At 42.3% G+C, this 22,920-nt stretch overlaps 1 protein-coding gene and 1 long non-coding RNA gene across 2 annotated transcripts in view; one reads left to right on the top strand and one right to left on the bottom strand.

The window, feature by feature from the left end:
• LOC129705408 (uncharacterized) overlaps positions 1-22,920 on the top strand; it is a 130,674-nt gene that overhangs the window by 73,634 nt on the left and 34,120 nt on the right. The window lies entirely within an intron of this gene.
• LOC129705407 (putative leucine-rich repeat-containing protein DDB_G0290503) overlaps positions 1-22,920 on the bottom strand; it is a 558,220-nt gene that overhangs the window by 527,935 nt on the left and 7,365 nt on the right. The window contains exon 2 of the mRNA XM_055648958.1: positions 9,257-9,408. Within this exon, the coding sequence (XP_055504933.1) occupies positions 9,257-9,408 (152 nt within the window). The remainder of the gene's footprint in view (positions 1-9,256; positions 9,409-22,920) is intronic.

The following is a 22,920-nucleotide window of genomic DNA, read 5'->3' as shown; positions in this document are numbered from 1 at the left end:
TTGCGCGTCACAGGCGGCGCGCGAGGATTTTGAGAATCCCAAAATCCTGGGGCACCGCGCACTACCGCAGGTCACTGCCTACGTTACCATGTCTCACCATGCGCCATGCGGGTGTCGTACATCGTGACACGTAAATGATGTCGCGTAAATGACACGCAAGTGGGACAAGTCCTTTAGAAAGCTTAGCATGTTTTGCGTCTCCCCAGCAACTCTTACCAACTTCTACAGATGCATTGTAGAAAACATTTTATTGGGCTGCATCACAGCTCGGTTTGGGAACAGCTCCATCCAAGACCGCAAGTAATTGCAGAGAATTGTGGTCGCACCTCAGACCATCACACAAACCATACTCCGTCCACTGATTCCATCTATACTTCACGCTGCTTCGGCAAGGCCACCAGCATAAGCAAGGATGAATCGCTTACTGGCCACTCACTTTTCTCCCCTCTCCCATCAGGCAAGAAGAACAGAAGTGTGAAAACGGATACCTAGAGATTCTGGGACAGTTTCTTCCCAGCTGTTATCAGGCAACTGAACCATCCTATCAAAAACCAGAGTGTGGTCCTGAGCTACTATCTACCTCATTGGAGCCTCAGACTATCTTTGATTGGACTTTACTGGACTTTATCTTGTCCTAAACGTTATTACCTTCATCACTGTGGACAGCTCTATTGTAATCATGTATAGTCTTTCCACTGACTGGTTAGCACGCAACAAAAAGGTTTTCACTGTAACTTGGTACACGTGACAATAAATTAAACTAAACTAGTGGAAACATCCTCTTCACATTCAGTCTATTCAGGCCTTGCACTATTTGGTAGGTCTCAATGAGTTTCCCATTCATCCTTCTGAACTTCAACAAGTACGGGCCATCAATACTCACTATCAAAACATGGAGGGGACGGGGGACACCATTTTTTGGCGGCCATGCGCGCATGCGCACACTCACACACACGCGCGAGGCTTCGGAGGCTCAATCCAGCGCTAAAAGCGGAGATTTTAAAATCGGGATTACAAAAACTTGGGGGGGATGTCCCCCACCTCTCAAAACATGGGGGGGACGTGTCCCCTCTGGCCCCCCCGGGTTTTTCCCTGCGGGCCATTACCAACATTTTACAGCCCTGAGGACCATTTCCTGACCCAGAATATTAACCAGTTACACGTTCCACAGAAGCTGTTTGACTGGCTGATTTCCAGCATTCTGCTTTTGTTCTGCAGCATTGCCTGAAAGATGGATTAAAAGCTCTACTGAGGTCAAGAAAAGTGATGGTTTATGGGATTGCAGCATTTTTCATGTAGCTGTCGAACAGTCAAGATCATGTCCACTGTGCCTCTAGCTGGGCACAGTGGACATAGGGTAACTGTGAAGATCTCTCCTGGTCCCTGAACACTGATGCAAGCATAAAGAAAGCACATCAGCGCCATTACTTCCTGAGAAGATTACGGAGAGTCGGTATGTCGAGGAGGACTCTCTCCAACTTCTACAGGTGCACAGTAGAGAGCATGCTGACTGGTTGCATTGTGGCTTGGTTCGGTAAATTGAGTGTCTACGAGTGGAAAAGACTGCAAAAAGTTATAAACACTGCCCAATCCATCATTGGCTCTGACCTCCCTACCATCGAGGGGATCTATCGCAGTCGCTGCCGCAAAAAGGCTGCCAACATAATCAAGGACGCACACCATCCTGACCACACACTCATCTCTCCGCTGCCATCAGGTAGAAGGTACAGGAGCCTGAAATCTGTAACATCCAGGTTCAGGAACAGCTTCTTCCCCACAGCCATCAGACTATTAAACACAACTTCAAACAAACTCTGAACTATAACAGCCTATTGCGCTTTATCTGACTTGATTTATGATATACAATATATAGCTCAGTTTTGGATATTCAGCAGCTGTTTATGCAAGCAAACTCATCAAACCAATTTTCAAAAGTTTCAATTAGATTTTATTTGGTGTTTAAATATCCTACTGTAAATCAATGAACACAAAACATACCGATGTGCATTTTCAGAAGACTATAATATTGACATGACAGCCCATCACAGGAAGCCACAAATACACCAACATTAAAAAAAGGTTAATCATTTAAATCATTTCAGCCATTAATCAGATAACCAGTTTCTAAAATGGTTTCATTCTGTTCAGTAACAGTGCCTGATAAAGAAGCAGTTATCAACTTTAGCAGAAATCCAATAATAATATTGGGCTATTGATGAAATGGCAAAATCTGAATTACTGACTCCACGATGGATTGCTTGAAATAAAATCATATAGAAAGCACATCCAAATACCCATAACATTACCAAACCTGTTACTATTTGTTTAAATGCAGTTAAATCATGGAGATTGAATAGTAAGTGAGAGTGATCTCAATAAATGAAGGAGAGAACAAAAAATATTTGATTAAAAAATAATTGCAACACTCTATTATGATCAACTACCACCGTACTCATTGCAACTTTTGTACCCGGCTATTAAACAGCACCAAGTTCATTTAAAAACTTCTAATGGTACATGAGCAGCCCTGAAGTCTATAATTTGACTTGCATAACATAAACACACTACTTCATTTTGTGATGTCTGAGCTCTGTCGGACATCACAATGGTTTGGTGACAATTTTTAAAAATATCTCTAATAAAGTTACTTACAAATATTTAGCGATCTTTGTGGTGTAGATCTCCCCGTTACAAATACTGATTGCAGATGGGCCACAAATCAAAAGGTCTGAGAGTCCGGCTGCCACAATGTCATCACATTGACAGAGCGGCATCCAAATCCATTTAAGAATTCATAGTCATAAGGCAGAAAGAAAAATAAAATCCAACTCTTAGCTGTGATCACCCTGTTTTAGGAAAGATGTTATTAAGCTGGAAAGGGTGCAGAGAAGATTTACAAGGATGTTGCCAGGATTCGTGGGTCTGAGCTATAGGGACAGGTTGAGCAGGCTAGGGCTTTAATCCTCAGAGCATAGAAGGATAAGGGGTGATCTCGTAGAGGTGTATAAGATCATGAGGGGAATAGACACAGAGTCTTTTACCCAGAGTAATGGGTACCAGAGGACATAGGTTTAAAGTGTGGGGAGAAAGATTTAATAGGAACCCGAGGGACAACTTTGTTTCTTTAAAGACACAAAGGGTGATAGGTAGATGGAATGAGCTGCCTGGGGAGGTAGTTTAGTCAGATACCATCACAATGTTTAAAAAACATTAGGACAGGTACATGGATAGGATAGATTTAGAAGGACATGGACCAAAAACATGCAGGCAAGACTAGTGTAGATGGGGCATGTTGGTCAGCATGCGCAAGTTGGGCCAAATGACCGGTTTCCTCGCAGTATTACGCTATGCTGTCAATGTAAAATGTTCAGAGACATTATAGGGTGAGCTAAATAACAACTGGAATTGAACATTATTAAATTATCTTTTACAAAAAAATTAAGCCACAAATGTTTTTATAAGATGAAATTACAAAGATCCATGAAAATACACAAAATTAGTTTTTATAATTTGTTGAATCACTAAAACTCACTTAGATCTCATGCAGCCAAGCACAACATTTTCAGTTGTACTATTAGTACTATCACAAATCTAGGCTACTATATTTTCAAATATTTGTCTGAGGAATTAACAAACCACATACATAAAGTTATTTAAATGCTTTCTAAGTGGTGATTATGGCAACGTCTACCATTAAAATTTCATTTACATTTTATGCAACAAAGCATAACATTTTAGAGGTATTTTGCTGTGAAAATAGTTTGTAAGTATTAAAAGCGTTGTCAACCGATTACCTTTAATTACAGTGAACATGGTTGTAAACCATCACAGTGTGAGGACCACGGCTGAATCACTAACAATAGGCACAACTACATAATTCTCTCATCATAATGAACATTCTTTAGATATCCCAAAGTTACAGTCAATTTCACAATACAGTGACAGTTAACAATAGTTGCAAGGTATTCCAACCACCATATCAGGTCAATTTGTCAAAACTTTCTACAATGAACTAGTGGAAGAAGGTTTGAGATTTTTGGCTTGGTTTTCAATCGGTTTTGAATTCTGCAATGTTGGTGAATATATGCATTATTTTATTGCCATCCAAAATTCACAGTCAAGGTCAGAGACACGTGTCAACACTAAAAGGATATTATTTTAAAGTTGCATAGCAATGCAATAAATGTATTTACTTTTTATATCCATCACTTCCCATTCTTTCTTTTGCCTGTTGATTTTCATAAGGCCTGAGAAGCATAGAAATGCAAGTTGACACAAACTGAAATCTTGTTAAAATTGAAACTCTGAATTAAGATCCCTTCTTTCTGCACCTCTGGTAAAATTGGAGATGGCACCATTACACACAGTATGGGATTTAGTTTCTAAATCTCCATCCAACAACACTAATCCAACCGTCCTTGTAAATTATCCCAGCATCCATCACATAATTCAACACACACCAATCAGCAAATCAAAGTGCATGTCTCATATGCTAAATATTTCCACCATTGTTTGCTTTTTTTTCCACCATCTCTGTTTTTTGGGCTTTTTTGATATAATCTAAGGTAATATTTCAAAAAGCAAATAGATTCACTACATTGGTTCCTGCCATAGAAGAGATCGAGCAGGCTAGGCCTGAACTCTCCAGAGTAAAGATACATGAGCAGTAATATCACTGTTTCAGACTTGCAATAACAAAGTTATTTTTCCTACTGAAAATGTTATATGTATATAACATGCATATATATGTATATATATATAATATAGTATCACATATATGTTATATATAATATATATATAATATAGTATCATATGTATGTTATATATATAATATAGTATCATAAATGTTAATAGCTTGTCAATTTTTATGGCCACCCAGAGTGAAACCAGTAGCTGTGTTCTTAGGAGACAATAGCTTTTATAAAAACAGATTTTTATTCCCATCAATGTCATTTTACTACCAAGACAGCATTTTATCTGCTTGCCAATTTCAAAAGCACCTTTTAAGTGGATCTCTAGTTCCTAGTCAAAGTTTTGTAATAACCTGTTCGACCAGCAAATGGTGTTCCCTAATTCATTCATTGGATTATATCCAATTATAAACACACGTTACAGATGAGGTACCTGAACTATGGAATTCAAAACCTATCAAAAAAGCCTCAGTAGATATGGCAAATTCAAACTGAAACAGAAAATGCTAGACATTCTGATCAGATCAGGCAGGGGGGGGGGGGGGGGGGGGGGGGGGGGGGGGGGGAGATAGAAACAGGTTAATGGTTCAGATCAATTTTATCTCATTCTGCCCCATCTCTTACAGACAAATCTACAAACGTGTGCAATCTTTTCTGCGCCACATATAACCACTTCAACGTGTTTTCTTTTGGGAAGTTCATTCTCACAAATCATCACTACAAATAAGTTAACCTATTGTACCGGAATCATAGGTCTACTGTATTTCCTTTGCGTGGCTTCTTCAGAAGTTTGCAGACTGCAATTATCTGCCTTAGTAATGGATGAGGCAATCATTTAATAAGAGTGGTGAATTTTTTTTAATGTTCCTTCTGGGTTGCTTTATTACATTTTAAAAACCCTTGTTCATTCATTCATCTCTCATTCGTTTAATGTCTTCAAAGATTTAGACTACATTCCTCCAATTCACATTTTTAAACGTGACCTCGAAACAAAAATAATTTTCCTGGCTATTGTATGCCCTCTTACATTTCCCCGTTCTGCTTATGATGTCTCAGAAATGTTTTCCCGAGGCTTAACGTATTCTTTTCTCCCAATCTCTGTAACCTCTTCGCATAAATCAGCTGGTCTTGATTTTTGCTGCTAATTCCATCACACGATCAACGTATATCAACACAATTTCCTGCATGTCAATGTTTCAAAAGAAACCTTGTTACCTTCAATTCTCGACTGGAACAATTTCTACACATCCTTGAGATGTTTTACCCAGCAACTCTAATTGCCTTTTGCCAACATTTATGCCTTCAACGGATGCATTTTCTTTCATAAGAATTCTCACAAGAAATTGGAGTGGACTGGAACTGCACACAATACTCCAAATGCAGACTAACCAAAGTCCAATAAAGCTGCATCATAACTTCCTGTCTCTGATACTCAAAGCATACCATATGCCTTCTTCACCACTCTATCTCCTTGTATTGCCACTTTCAGGGAGTTATGGACTTGGACCCTAAGACCCCTCTGTACCCATTCCTTCTATCCAGAGATAGACCATTCTTTTTCTCCAGAATTGCTGACTGTCCCGCTGAGTTACTCCAGCATTTTGTATCTATCTTCTGCAATTCCTACCTATACATTTTGGCTGTCCCTCTGTACATTAATTCTGTTGAGGGTCATGCCCTTACATTTGACCTCACAAAATGCAACACCTCACTTTGCTCCATTTGCTCAGATAAACTCCATCTGCCAGTTCTCCGCCCATTTCCGTAGCCGATCTATATCTCATTGTATACCTTGACTGTCTTCCTCACAGTCCGTGACCCCAGCAATCTTGGTGTCATCTGCAAACTTACTAACCAAACGGTACATGTTTACACAAAGAAATATCATACACACACACACTTCTGACATTACATGCAGAGATAAACAAGCTGTACATGATGAATCTGGATTAAAATAGGTAAAAAGCATTTCCATGTTAAAAAAAAAAACGAATGCATTTGATAGTATTGATTAAAATGTCATTTTTATTATGGTACAATTAGATTCAATAGTTTGCACTAACCGATCAAGGTATAATAACCTTTATTTTCCAATACCAAAAATTATACTTCTTAAGACAAATTCTGATCAGAAACAAATCAGCATTGATTTGCTTTTGCCACGGGACATCAAAAAATAATTTTGTCATCCAATATATTATAGTTTAGATCTTCACATTAAGAACCATTATTACAAACAGCAAGAGAATAAATTATGCAAGGGATCTCAAATTCTTATTAAGTATGTAGTGTAGTACAGAAAGTTACAACTAACTGATTTGCTAAAATAAGTTCATTAACCCTTTAGCTCCTAGGTCCCTTGATTAATGGCAAAACAAAATATCTACCTGATGTAGTTGAGTGGCTAACAAGCTTAAATAACTCCATCCGCTTTCTAGTCAGCAGAGCACAACACAAAACCAACAAAATTGCTCGATCTACTCCGCATCTGCGCCCAGGATGAGGTGTTTCATACCAGGTCATCGGAGATGTCCTAATTCGTTAGGGAATAGGGTTCCCCATTTCCATTAAAGAAGCTCTCATTGGGGTCTCCTCGATATCCCGCAGCTCTGTTCTTGCTACCCCTACCCCCATTCGGAACAAGGCCAGTCATCCTGGTCTTCACCTTCCACCCCATCAGCCGTCGCATACAGCACATAATCCGACATTTTCGCCACCTCCAACGGGATCCCACTACTGGCCACATCTTCCCATTTCCACCCCTTTCTGCTTTGCGCAGAGACTGTTCCCTCCGCAACTCCCTGGTCAACTCTTTCCTCCTCACCCAAACCACCCTCTCCCCAGGTATTTTCCCCTGCAACTGCAAGAGATGCCACACCTGTTCCTATACCTCCGTCCTCGACTTCATCCAAGGACCTCAACAGTCTTTTCAGGTGAGGCTTGCACCTGCACCTCCACTTGCACCTCGTCCAACCTCATCTATTGTATCCGCTGTCCCAATTGTGGATTCTTGTATATCGGCAAGACCAAGTGCAGGCTCGGCGATCGTTTCGCTGAACACCTCCGCTCAGTCTGCCTAATCCCAAATGATTTCCCGGTTGCTCAACACTTTAACTACCCCTCCTATTTCCACACTGACCTTTCTGTTTTGGGCCTCCTCAATTGTCAGAGTGAGGCCCAGCACCTCATATTTCGCTTGGGTAGCTTACACCCCAGCGGTATGAACATTGACTTCTCTAACTTCAAGTAGCCCTTGCTTTCCCTCTATCTCCATCCCCACCCCCTTCCTATTTCTCATACCAGTCTTACTGTCTCTGACTACATTGTATCTCTGTACCGCAAACTCCCGACATCAGTCTGAAGAAGGGTCTCGACCCGAAACATCACCCATTCCTTCTCTCCAGAGATGCCGCATGTCCCGCTGAGTTACTCCAGCAATTTGTATCATCTTCAATTTAAACCAGCATCTGCAGTTCTTTCCTACACAAAACCAACACGGATTGGAAATTGTAAGGTTGGTTTTTGCATGCTACTAAATGGGATAGATGCCGACAGAATTATGAATAGTGATGCATCACAAAATTTGTCCAACCATCTTTGTAAAACTATTACACCTTCATAAGCCAACTTAGTCATCAAACAAATCATAAAAGGTGGAAACACGGAAATACAGATGCTAGTTTACACAAAAGGAAACAAACTGCTGGAATGATGCAGTGGGTCTGGAGAACATTGGTAGATGAAAGAGAAGAGGCAGGACCACAACATTGCAGGTAATAGATGAACACAGGCAAGGGGAGTTTTGATAGGCAGATAGACAGGGCAAAAGACAGAAATCAAAACATAAACTGCGAGACAAACATATCAAAGAGTTGTGAATTGTGAAGCCAGGGAGAGGAATATAGGAGGGGGAGGAGAAGATAAATAGGTTTGGGTCCAGGTGGAGCAGAGGTGGGGGGGGGGGGGGGGGGGGGGGGGAGGAAAAAGGGAGGAAAAAGGGGGTGCTTGGTGTTAGATCTAACCTTAAATTCAATGTTTATACCACTAGGTTGAAAACTACACAAGCAGAATATGTTTTGCTTGTGGTCTCACTCTGGCAATGGAGGATGCCTACGACACATAAGTCAGTATGGGAATGGCAGTTAAAATAGTTTACACCCAGGAGATCGAGTAGGCCTTGGTGGTTCAAATGCAAATGTTTGGTGAAACCCTCAAACCTTCCCTTTATCCCTTCCTACCTCCCCCCCCCCCCCTTTACAATCACTCTGAAGGGTCTCAACTAGAAACATCATTCATCCATGTTCTCCAGAAATACTACTTGACCTGCTGAGTTACTCCAAAATTTTGGTGTAATTTAATCATTAATGGTGTGGTAATCCCAAATCAATTTGTTAAATTTGAACTCTGTTGAGATTCTGATTATTATCCACAAAATAATATTTCTTGTACTCACTTTTGTGGTTTGATTTTTACTTATTTAAATACACAGCTAAATAGAAAAATAGGCGACCTTGCAACTGACGAAATAGAATAAACATTTAACATGATTAAGAACTGAAACAAACCCCAAGAGTTTCTTCTCTTCCATCAGTTAAGGCTTCTAACCGGTATAGTCGTTCCTGATATAGTGCTCGGAATTCACCCAGAAGTTCGCTCATCTCAGGACGAGATACAGTTCCAAGGGCATGATTAATACTAAATCTCTCAGCATGGCTCCCTGTGAAATAGACATAATTTTATTTTTTAAAGACACAAATTTCTTTCCACTACTGTTATCCAAAACTACCATGCATTCAAAAAATAGAAAGAATAAAAAATTAAAAAAAAAATTAAAACCCATTGAAAACAAACATTTATGTCGTGGGAATCAATGGTACGAAAGGTGGCCATCTGCATGGATTAATACGCTCAATCCCAAGAAATCACCCAAGAATTGCTCTGGCCATTAGTATTATGCAATGCCCACGATGGAGAGCAAAATATGAAAGCAGAAGCAGTGCAAAAATAAATAATAACATTATCCCAAACTTTTGAACTGACCGGAATGACTAAAATAGCTTCATCCATTCCTATTCATTTCTCAAATCCAGTCCAGTTTTGCTAATACACATTAAGAGTTTGAATATTTGTTCAAGAAATGTATTTTCATGAGATCTCCATAAATCCACCTCTTTCTGAACAGAGAGGAAGTGACATTCACAGATCTTATTTCTAGACATTTGATTGTTTACTGCCATCCTTTCTCAATCTATCTGCCATTAAAAGCTTCTGGAGCAATGGAGGGGAAACTACACTAAATTTTCTTTCACTATCTATCCTTTAGCTCTCTTGAGACAATAAAGCGAATTTGATATTCTGAAAAACGCAAAGAATATTGGGATTTGTCAAAGAAAAAGCAAATGAAGCGCTGGCAGTATAAACTGTGTATAAATTGTTAAGTATTCTCCCATGAAGTAGGCGGCGCGACTCTCGTCAGCAGCAGCCTCTGCAGTCCGTCCGCGTTTTTATTATTTTTTGTCTATGTTTCTATGTAGTTTTTGTTATTTTATGTTGCGGTGTGTGTGTGTGTGGGGGGGGGGGCAACTTTTAAATCTCTTCCTGCACGGGAGACCCGACCTTTTCTTGTCGGGTCTCCGTTGTCGTTGGGGCTGCAACGTGGAGCAGCCTCCAACAGGAGAAGACCGGGGACTCTGGTGCCGACGACTCACCGTCACTGTCGCGGGGCTGGCCGAGTCCGGAGCGGGTGGAGCGGTGGTGGAGCGCTGCTGCTGCTGCGGCCCGACCTCCGGAGATTCGGAGGCTGCAACTGCGGGTCTGGCGGACGGCGGCACGGGAGCCCGCCTTTCAGGGCTCCCGCAACGGTGACTTCTCCCGCCCGAGTTGCGGGGTCGAAGAGCTCCTGGAGCGGGGCCTAACATCACCGCCCCGCGCGGCTTGGAATGGCCGCGGGACTCTGCGAGCGCACGCCGGGGGCTCCAACACCAAGACCCGGTGTGCGACCTCGCACCACCCGGCGTGGCTTTAATGGCCGCGGGACAATCGCCATCGCCAGCCGGGGGCTTTGACTTTGACATTGGGGGGGGGGGGGGGGGGGGGGGGGGAAGAGTGCAGCGGAGAGATAAGTTTTTTTTGGCCTTCCATCACAGCAATGTGATGGATGTTTATGTAAAATGTAAATTATGTTGTGTTTTGTGTCTATTTGTTTGTAATGTATGGCTGCAGAAACGGCATTTCGTTTGGACCTCAAGGGGTCCAAATGACAATTAAATTGACTCTTGAGTATTCTGTCAACTCTATAGCGGACAAGCGTCGCTCGTTTATGAACATCAATTTGATCTTATTTCTATCTCACTTCATAAACCCACCCTCTAGAATTCCACAGAACTTCTCCCAGCAGCGTTGGAGAACATTCTCTCTCTCTCTCTCTTCCCGAGGGGGTTAACCGACAGCCACTGGATAAGGCGAGAGGTGCAGCTGATGGTCCCCGGCCCGTCGGGGTATGGGTTCCTCGGGAGTTGGAGCGGAGTTGAGCTGGAGTTAGCGCTGGCTGTAAGCCTGGGGCCGCCACTGCTCCGGGCCGGTGTTCCGTCACCCTGGACATCTCCGGCCACCCCCGACAGGGATGGTATACTCGGGAGGGGATGGGGACGGTTGTGAGACTCCGCTCACAAATCTGCCTCCTGTAGTTATGCAGGAGCGAAGTGCGTGGTTTTTGGTCCCAGACAACTTTCCTTCCTCCCTTCAACCCCACCTGTTCCCGTGTCACCTTCCCTGCGTCCTCCAATGACTTATCTTTACCTAGTTAGATTAATTTGATTTAGGGACACAGCACGGAAACAGGGCCTTCGGCCCACCAAGTCCATGCCGATCACCCATTCGCACTTGTTCTACATTATCTAACTCCAGTAGCAATTCAACAGCGCTTGCAGCGTCAGAGACCCGGGTTCGATCCTGACTACGGATGAAATGCAGGTGTATACACGCAGCAGCTCAGCTGCCGAGAATGTTCATCTCGAGTGACCTAAAACCTGGGCATGTGCAGTTGAAATACCGAACTCACTTATTGTAGCAGTTCTGCTGCACAGCAGGTTTACATTGCACGGATTGGATACAACAAGTGATGAATCAGGAACACTATTTGTATTATAGGACCGAATTGGCTATGACATGATTTTGCATGGGAACTGGAGAACTACTCAAATTATTTTAGTGATTGTCAGGCAGAGAAGAAAAAAAAAAAGGTGCCTTGGTTAAATAAAGTCCAGGTGGAAAAATACTGTCTATTACAAGTGATCACTGAAAATGACAAGCAAATCGCTTCCACCGTCTCTTGTGCAACTATCCAATTTACTTAAAGTCACACTTACGTAAGGAATTATTGAAGCCCTCGTGGTCTCCGTGTCAGAGCACCCACGTGGTCTCCAAGTCGAATAGTAAATTTACGCAAACGCGTGTGATGGGGAAAAATATTTTCCACTGACAAGGCAGTGAAACTAAGAAACCCCCATCACTCAGGCCAAGTTGCTGTATATGTTTAAAGAGAAAGTGGATTGATGCCTAAATTATGTTTTGAAATAAAGACAGTGGAAATATGATACTAAGATAAACTATTAGCAATGATTGCATTGAATGGCAGAACATGCACGAAGGGCCAAATGGCCCATAACCAAAAGAATCATTAGTGCTGTATTACAATCGCCATTTGGCACACCCATTTGGAGCATTAGTCTTTTCAAAGTAGAGCTTTTGGCATATGGAATGAGATTCAATTTATTGAATAATATGTTTGAGAGATAATTCTATTTTCTAAACTCTACAACGTGTAAAACAAAAATTGTCATTTTGCATTTGATGCAGCCAAAACCCGATAGCAAAATGAATCATTTAGGTTTAATCCAACATTTTAACTACAAAATATTTAGTTTATATAAACTCACTAAAATTATTGAGAAACATTTGCAAAAAATCCTAGTAAGATAATTTTTTTTTTTTTTTTTTTTAATGACTGGCACCGAGTCAAAGCACCTTTTAGGGATCCAATGCAAATGATGAATGGAATAAATTTTCTTTACGATACAGTTTCAAACTTATTGTGCTCAATGTAGATCAAATACAAAAATAGTAATCACGTCGTACTTTCCCCTCCTCATTCTGCAGGGGCCATCCCCTTGGCTATATACTGGTTCACTCATCAATTATCAGGAACACACCTCGCGCTTTCTACAATGTTTTCCCAAACCAGCCTTTTATCTCACCTTTCCCATCATTCAAGATCCCAAAGACTCTGTTGGAGGGAATTTAGTGTTCAACCTGTACCCTGAACCTGGGTTTCATGCAGGGCCCAACTGGCCTAACAATTGCTCCATTTAGCTAACAAATGGGTACAATGAAGGACACATCTATGTACCGTTATATATGGATTTTACACCTGATAAATCTATTCATCACATCTCCTAACATCCTTAAGTTCCCTTCACTATGTTGGCATCTTTTCTCATCATTATTTCCTAGTACGTGAGCTCTTGGGTTATACATATTACAAATTATTCATCTTTCATATAATTTTCAGAATTTCCTTCAGATTCTTCACATGTGTAACACCAATTTACTTGTGCTTCTTTCAAATGAGTACATTATTTTCATTCCTCCCAATAGTGTCTCCTCTGTAGGAGGAAGACCTAAAGCAAATGTACAGAAAATTATTCATCGATGACCAACGCCATCAACACCTCTAAATTTATCATCAAACTCAGGAAACTTAGGACAATCTCTGCTTGTCCCCAAGTAATTGGATCTCCCAACTTCATTGGTGGCTGAGCACATTCAGTTCTGATTGGTAACAAAAATGTTTTCTCGATGACCATCAACTCAGTAGCACGTGAAGGCAGTGTGCACAAATTTCTGCGTCCATGAATGTGTAGCCAGATGTAGATTGGCTATTTCATACTAGCCAATTATAGTGTTTGTTAGTAGTAGCTCCGCCTAGTAGGTGCTTTACAGTATCAAGAGCTCGCTTACGCTAGTAGCAGTAGAAGCTCGGAGCTGTAACGTATGCAAATCCTATGCTGTAAGTGGTTTAATCAACACGAGTTGTATCTTAATGTGTGTTTGTGTCACATCATTACATGGTGTCAGAAGTGAATCTTGCCCACTCCGTTCAAGTTTAGCGGGTTTTATTTTCTTTTGATTATTTTGTGTCCTTATTATCTCCATTATGGCAAATTTGTGTTGCCGACCAAGCCCTTTGATCTTTGATTCAGACTTTGCTGAACAATGGCGTCTTTTCGAACGTGACTACACTCATTATGCTCACATTGTTCATTGTAACGACCCCCCTGAAGTGTGTGCATCTGTTTTGCTTAACCTTGCGGGATCTGAGGCAATGAATCGTGCCGACAACTTCACTTTTGTGCCTGCTGTTTTGGATGACAACGGTCAGGTCCGTGTACCTGCAGAAACAATTGATGACCCCGTGGTTTTGCTCAGAAAGTTCAGAGAGCTGTGTGATATGCCTTCAAACCATATCATTGAAAGAACCAAGTTCTATGCTAGTTTACAACAGGTCGATGAACCTACTGACCGATTTAGTAGCATTCTGAAGCACATGGCTGCACGCTGTCGATTTCGTAATTTGCGCGATGAGCTCACCCGCGATAAATTGGTAGGTGGAATGCTTGATAGCAAGCTGAGAGCGGAGCTTCTTCGAAACACTGAATTAACCCTTGACCAAGCAGAACATGCCTGTCGTATCTCCGAGATAACATCTCCCCACACCGATTCTGTGGTTTTCAGTCTCTGCCCGGAGCACAGCATTAATCTGACAGACTTCTCCTCTCACAACCCCCATCCCAGGTCTGCCGTTCGCTGTCAAAATTGTAACTATTTCTATGCTATGGGTCGACAGTTCTGTGTTGCCTACGGTAAAGCTTGCAACTTCTGTAAGAAATTAAACCACTTTGCTCGCTGTTGCCGTTCCTGTGGGATTCCAACTGCCTCAAGAAAGAGCCTGCACCTGCTTCAACATGAGCTCACTGATAATGACTTCCAAGAGCCTGAGTTATCAACCCCCGCTTCTCTCTCAGATACGAGTTCTGCCATCCACTCCCTCCTCCCTTCGTCTAAGGAGCTACTTGACCCTGACGTAACCATGTTTGTGAATAACAGGCCTCTTCTCGCCAAGGTGGACACTGGCGCAAAAGTTAACGTCATCTCATTAAGGGAGTTCAAAAAAATTCGTAATGCTGAATGCATAGATAAGGCCTCCGCAACGCTTCGGGCTTCCGGGGGAGAGGTCCTGCACCAACTTGGAAAAGCTTATTTAAAGTGCACTGTAGATGAACAGACCCGCACCTTGCAGTTTTATATTGTTAAAGCAAATTCAGAGACTTTGCTCTGTATCAATGCATGCCACGATCTAGGCCTGGTTTACTTTGGACGCGTTGTCCACAAACTCTGCCTCACTGATGAGCCCACTCAGCAACTACTCTCTCAATACAAAGACCTGTTCAATAATGAACTTGGCAATTTGCCTGTCAAATATCATATTTTTGACAGGCAACCCAGCACGTATCCAGTCCGACAACGGCAGACAGTTCACCAGCCTAGCTTTTAAAAACTTTGCTAAACAATGGGACTTTCAACAAGTTACCAGCAATCCCGAGTTCCAGCAATCCAACGGACTCGCCGAACATGCCGTTCGGAGTGCAAAACAACTCATGGAACGATCATACCTTGCTAAATCAGATGTATACCTGTACCTGCTCAATCTAAGGAACATTGCACGGGATCCCATACTAGGTTCTCCAGCCCAACGACTGATGTCTCACCAAACCCGTGCTCCCATGCCCGTTTCCCAGCAGCTGTTGCAGCCACAAGTTTGTTCCCCGCCTGCAGTTCAGAAACAACTACAATTTAAACGTGACACGCAGAAGCGGTTCTTTGACAAGTTCAGCAAGCCACTTAAACCTCTTGCACGTGGACAAGTGGTCCGTCTGCAAACCGACAAGGGCCATGCATACCTGGGACACATCCACGGCCCTGCCAAAGAACCACGATCATACCTGGTCGAAGTGGACCGAGCCATCTAGACACAACCGTCATCACACCCTTCCAGTGAAGGAACCGCGTCCAGCGACTCCATATCCTGATGCCCCGCGTCTCGTGCTCCCTCCCAGTCGGTCCCGCGCCCCCACCACCAACCATCGTTCCTACTGCGGTTTCCCAGCGTCGTATGGCGCCTGTCGGGTCGCCAATCGTTTCGCCACTCCCCTCCCCGGGATCGTCTCCACTGAAAGGAGGTGAGGCAGTCTCGTACCACACACGTGACGGACAGATTTGCAGGCCACCCGTTAGATATGGTGATTTTGTGTAACTTTGCAAATGTATTCTTAACATTCTGCTTATATTGCTTAGCCACCAATGTTTCTTTATATCTACATCTCTTTACAAGAGATGTAGATTAACTATTTTATACTAGCCAATTATAGTGCTTGGCAGTGGTAGCTCCGCCTAGTATGTGCTTCATTATATCAAGAGCTCACTTACGCTAGCTAGTAGCAGTAGCAGCTTGGAGCTGTAATGTATGCAGATCCTATGCTGTAAGTGATTTAATAAACATGTGTTGTAACTTAATGTGTGTTTGTGTCACATCATTACACCAGGCACAGCTCTAATGCCATCTTTAGGAGGGAGATTGAAAATCTAATTGAAAGTTGCCAGAAAACAATCTTGCTCTCAACATTAGCAAGATCAAGGAGTTGATTGCTGACTTCGGGGAAAGCCAAGGATCAATGAACCCATCTTCATCGATGGGACTGACGGTGGAGAGAGTCAACAACTTCAAGTTCCTATGAAGATCTGTCCTGGACCCAGCACATTGATACAATTCCAAAGAAAGCTCATCACCACCACTACTTCCTTGGAAGATTGAGGACTCTCTTGAACTTTTATAGGTGTACAGTAGAAATAATGCTGACATGAAGAAAGAGAGAAGAGTCAAAAGAGAAGTTGTCGAGGGCGAGGACATGTTCTATCACATGGAGGAGGGAGAACTAATTGGGTCTCTGTTTAAGGTAGAAACAGAGGGCCCCGAGACCTTCCTGGTGGCGGATGGAAGTGTAAAGGGACTGGACATCCATGGAAAAGATGAGACAACGGGGGCCTAAAAATTTAAAATTGTTGAAGGGCAGGTGAGAGGTCTCAAATGTAGATTAGAAAGGACTGGGCAAGGGGGGGGGGGGGGGGGGGGGGGGTATGATGGCATCAAGGTATTTGGAGACAAGTTCTGTGGGGCAGGAGCAGGCAGAACTTACTAGAATGAAACTGATCAAGATCTCTGTTCAAGGAAGACACATAGGAACACACAACCCATTCATTTCATTTAAGAGGAATAGCCACAACAGATTGTTTAATTAAGTAATCATTAATTAAGAATTGTGATCTAAATCAAATTTAAATGCTAGTATATTTAGGTCTTTGACTTTGTATATGAATCATGATTTTTCAATCATATTTTTGAATATTCATGAATAGATTGTCTTGTAGCAATGGAGGCCATTGTTTAGCAGGCTTTAAAATATTTTCCTCACTATTTTATGTGCAAAACCAATTCGCGCCTCCGTGTATGGTATATTATAATCTCCCAAGAACCTCCAAGGCGTCAAGATCAACCTGTCTTAACATAGACTGTCATTGGTGACTTACTTCTAATTGCAAATTCTGGCCCAGTACGATCAATAATTTTACATTATGCTACTCCCATACATGTCTGCTCTTTGCTTTTCACTTGCATTGGCCTTCTACCCTAAAGCAGGAGAAGACTTTAATGGTGGCTGAGTGTTTGATCTTCTGGTGCTGCAGGACATTTCATGACTTTTATTCTTTCCTCTCCTCTGCATCGTAAAATGTTTCTATTATTTTTCCCATCTTTGTTGAAAGATTAGATTATCAACTTAGATGTCATTTAAGTATTTCTGGCATTTTGTTTTTATTTCAGAAAGACAAGTGCCGAGTATGATAAAATGCTTACCTCAAAAGCACATAACTCCTATCGTAAATGGTAAAAATAAGAGAGATCATTACTTTTTCTTAGTTATTTGGAATAAACTCTTTATGAAACAATTTGTTGCACACACAATATAGGACCTAACATTGTGTATTCATCGCTGAATGAAAACTGCAGATGCTCAATATCCTAAGCAAACGCTCACGCTTCGGAGTCAACGGTCGATGCGATCTATCCGCGGTAGACGGTCGATGAGAGTGTGGAGGACCACCGTGAGAGGGGGGGGGGGGGTTCAGAAGAACAATGGAGGACCCGGCTTAGGGGACCACACCGGAGAGGGGGGGGGGGGGTTCAGGACAAATGACAATGGGTACCTGGTGTGGGGGGACCACTGGGGGGTGGGGGGGACAAAAGGAGGAGCCGATGTACTTTGTATATTTGTGGCTGCTATTTGCATACATTGTGTATGCAAGCAAAGAATATCTCTGTGCCTAGACACATGTGACAATAAAGTATTCCTATTCTTAATCACCCTCTAACTGCTCCAAAAACTGCAATCCGCGTGTCTGCCTTTCACAGATATTCCCTTTGTGCTATCCATCATCTCCCCAGCCTTCTGTGCAACCTAAAATTGACTTGATTTCTCCGTTTCCCAATTCTTTGATCTGAAACCTTAACTCTGAGGTCAAACGGCATCTGAGAAAAGAGAAAAAAAAGTAATGGCATCATAAAGCATAGAAACAAGCCTTTCAGCCACAATGATCACGCTAGCCATCAATAGCCAAGAGTGTTTTACCACCAGGACCATAACAATGGAATTCTTACTCGCTGCATCCTTACAGGCACATTAAACTCAGCAATACAACAAATAAATATTTAATAATTGTCTGTCATTCTACATAAACCAGACCATAATAGTGCATGCCAAAGTACATAGTGCAACCTCAGTGCAAATATATAGAGTTTGGTGCTAAGGCAAGGCTGTGGTTAAGATTTTGCAGGTTTGTTCAAGAACCCGGTGATTGATGTGAAGAAGCTGTTCTTGAAGCTGGAGTTAACGGTTTTCAGGCTCCTGCAGCTTATTGCAGATGGTAACTGCAAGATGAGAGTGTGACCTGGGTGATGTGGGTCCATGATATTAACTTCCTTCTTGAGGCAGCACTTCATAATGTTCCCTTTGATGTTGGGATACCAGTGATAGATTGGGCAACGTCAAAGGTCAAGAGTGGTTTATTGTCACATGTACCAAAACAATTAATTTGTGTATTCATTCAGGTCCGTTGCCAAATATTTGAACATTGCCCAATCCATCAAGTCCAAACAATCACAAAGTTGCACCTCTGCCTCCAGTGTCACTTCAGCACTATCCTCTCCACCGGAAATATGCTCTTCCATTGCTGCCTATGAGCAGGAAGAAGAAGTGCAGCCAGGCGGTCTGCTTTTCCAAAGTGGGGTGAGGAATGGAGCAAGAGACAACCTTGATGGTGGAGCAGCAGTGGTCGAGATTGGTTGATCCTCTGGTGTTACATGACAAGTGCTGATGGTGGTTTGGAAAACTCTTCTTCAAGCTAACCTTGTTGACGTTCCCAGCAATGATGGAGACGACATTGGAGTACGCTGTCTGGGGTGAAATGTAGACTGCCGTCATGAGAATGGAGGCAAATTCCCTTGGGAAGTAGAAGCCCCTTCACTGCTAGATGTTTCAGGTGGAGTGTGAGCACGGGTTGGGCAAGACCACCCCGTTGGAGCCCTCCTTTAATCCAATGACACGCTGGTCCATGTGATAGATCAAGAAACATTTGGGCTGGATGCCAGAGTCTGGAGACCTGGGGGCAAGTGATGTCTCTATGAAACAGAATATGCAACATTCCTTCATGTCTCTTTCCTTCTCTCCAGAGATGCTGCCTGAACCGCTGAGTTACTCCAGCATTTTGTGTCTACCTTTGATTTATATCAGCATCTGCGGTTATTTCCTACACATTCCTTCATGTCTCTTTGGCAATACACAATATTTCCTCATGTCCCATCAAGTACCTATCTTTGCCAACCCCTTTTATTAGCACTTAGTCCGTCGCCCCCATCTCAGGCAACACTCTGGTAATATCATTGCTGCACCCTCTCAAACGTCAATATCTTCTTATTGCATTGGGACAACCAGAAATGTACACAGTACTGCAGCTATGGCCCAACTAATGTTTGTATAGTTGAACTATAATCTTGTTGCTCTTGTATTCTATGCCTGGGCTAATGAAGAAAAGTATAGAAACATAGAAACATACAACATACAACATTATCCTATATGTGACTTTGTAACTTCATCTACCCATGTTGATATTTTTTTAAATTCTTGAACTTGTACATTAGGGTCATCTGTTCATCAATACTTCAAGGACCCTATCATTTATTGTCCTTATTAGTCCTCCAAAGTTTGTCATTTCACACATAAGATTAAAACCCATCTACCATTGCTCTGCCCATTTTACCAATTGATTAATACAATCCTGTAGTCTTTCCTTTTCATTGTTAACAACACCAATCTTCGTGTTCTCTGAAAAATTACTATTATCTCCAACATTCATATCAAAATTGTATATATAAACAATTTTGATATGAATGTTGGAGATAATAGTAATTTTTCAGAGAACACGAATATATAAATAAATAAATAACAGCAAGGGTCTCAACATTGACCTATACGGCACATCACTGGTCACAGAATTCCAATCACAAAATCAGCCTGCCACCATCACCCTCCATTCCTATTACAAGTCAATTTTGGATTCAATTTGCAAACTTGCTCTGAATCCCATGTGCTGTGTTCTTTTCAAGCTGTTGTTACTCATATTTCGCTTGGGCAGCTTACAACCCAGCGGTATGAAGATGATTTCTCTAACTTCAAGTAACCCTTGCTTTCCCTCTCTCGGTCCATCCCCCCTACCTAGTTTTCAGACTAGTTTCACTGTCCTACCGATACATTTTACTGATTGTATGCCTCGTTGTCACTTTCCCCTCAGCTAACAATGAACTATTCTACATTTTCCTTGATCAGCTTCCCCTTGACTTGTGTTTTCACACCTTACCCTTTCTTATCTGTCTCCCTCCCCCAACTCTCACCGCTGGGTTGTAAGCTGTCTGTCCCACTGAGTTACTCCAGCATTTTGTCTCTATCTTCGGTTTAAACCTACATCAGGTTGCTGTTCATTGATTTCAGCTCTGCCTTTAACACTGTCATCCCCGCCAGCTTGATCACCAAACTCTGCGGACTTGGCATCTCCACCTCCCTCTGCAACTAGACATTGGATTTCCTCACCAACAGACCACAGTCTGTTAGGGTCAACAACCTCACCTCCTCCACTATAACACTGAACACCGGCGTGCCACAGGGCTGTGTGCTCAGCCCTCTCCTCTACTCCCTCTTCACCCATGACTGCATCCCTAAGAATGGATCCAACGCCATCATTAAATTTGCCGACGACACCACGGTGGTAGGACTGATCAGTGACAATGACGAGTCAACCTACAGGGATGAGGTCCAGCACCTGGCAGCCTGGTGTGCCAACAATAACCTCGTCCTCAACTCCAAGAAGACGAAGGAAATTATTGTCGACTTCAGGAAGATCAGAGGGGGCAGACATACCCCCATCCATATAAACGGGACTGAGGTGGAGCGCGTCTCCAACTACAAATTCCTTGGGGTACACATCTCGGAGGATCTGTCCTGGTCCCTCAACACCTCCAAGCTGATCAAAAAGGCGCAGCAGCGCCTTTACTTCCTGAGGAGGGTCAAGAAAGCTCACCTGTCCCCCCAGATCCTGACCAACTTTTACCGTTGTACCATCGAAAGCATCCTGACCACCTGCTTCACGGTATGGTACAGCAGTTGCACTGTAGCGGACAGGAAGGCACTACAACGGATGGTGAAAGCCGTGCAGTACATCATCGGTGCCCCGCTCCTTGCCATGGATGCCCTACACCGAAAACGGTGTCTGAGACGGGCCGGGAAGATCATTAAAGACCCCTCCCATCCCAACCATGGACTGTTTGCCCTCCTCCCATCAGGGAGGCGGTACAGGAGCCTCAGGTCTCGTACTAGTAGGATGAGGAACAGCTTCTACAGTAATACCATCACATTGCTGAACTCGGATCCCGCCATTAGATTTCTCCAGTCCCTCCGTCCACATTGTTTGATTATTCTGTATTTTTATTTCTATATTGCACTACTACTACGGACTGACGCTAAACTGCATTTCGTTGTACCCATACTTGTATTTGTGCAATGACATTAAAGTTGAATTGAATTGAATTGAATCTGCAGTTCCTTCCTACACACTGGCTGGATCCCCTTTGTAAGTAGCTAATTTCTTAGTTAGAGATCAACAACTAGCCCAATTCAATTGGTGTTGAGGCTCCAAACCAAACAGTCATTGTTATCTTTGCCTTCAGTCACAAAATACTTCATCTTATAACCCTATAATAGATAGCAGCTTTACCATTCAGGCCTCTCAGTGACCCAGTGAACCAACAGGCTGGAGGGATATGATGTGCTATTAAGGAGACCAGCCATCAAATAGCATGACAATTACTACTCAGGTTTTCATCAATGTACCATATGTCAGTATGAAAATAATTTATAGCATTAATGAGAACATCCAGGAATAATAATGATTGCATATATGGAAAAAAAATGACCAATTTGCTGAATGAGATGAACACTCAACCAAGGATCACAATCACAATAATACTTTATTAGCCATGTATGTTTTGCAACACGAGGAATTTCATTTGCCAAGTCAGTCATACAAATAAAAAGCAACAGAACACATTTTAACATAAACATCCACTACAGAGACTCCATGTTCCTCACTGTGATGGAAGGCGAAAAAAAGTTCAATCTCTTCCCTTGGCCACCTTTTGGAGCAAAAACAAAAATCCTCAGGGTATTCACATTTCTCAAGAGTACCCTAGGCAACTACCAATTATAAAGCAAGATGATCTTGGTAATTCATATGAGATTTGCCAATTTTTGTTGGAGCTAACCTCGTTTACATTCTTCTAGCCTAGATTATTCAATTACAAGATGCTACAAGACCATCATTTGATTTATTTTTTCCCCAAATAGTAAGAAGAAAATGACTATTTCCATTTTCTAGATCTACGCTTGACTTTGTCTTCTATCATTGTGGCACCATTGCTACTGTTTGGACTATTAAAAAAAAAATCACCAAC

This window comes from Leucoraja erinacea, chromosome 17 (assembly GCF_028641065.1).
Source record: "Leucoraja erinacea ecotype New England chromosome 17, Leri_hhj_1, whole genome shotgun sequence".
Lineage (NCBI taxonomy): Eukaryota > Metazoa > Chordata > Chondrichthyes > Rajiformes > Rajidae > Leucoraja > Leucoraja erinaceus.
Note: the sequence above shows the minus strand (reverse complement) of the source record. Positions and strands in the feature narration are given on the sequence as shown.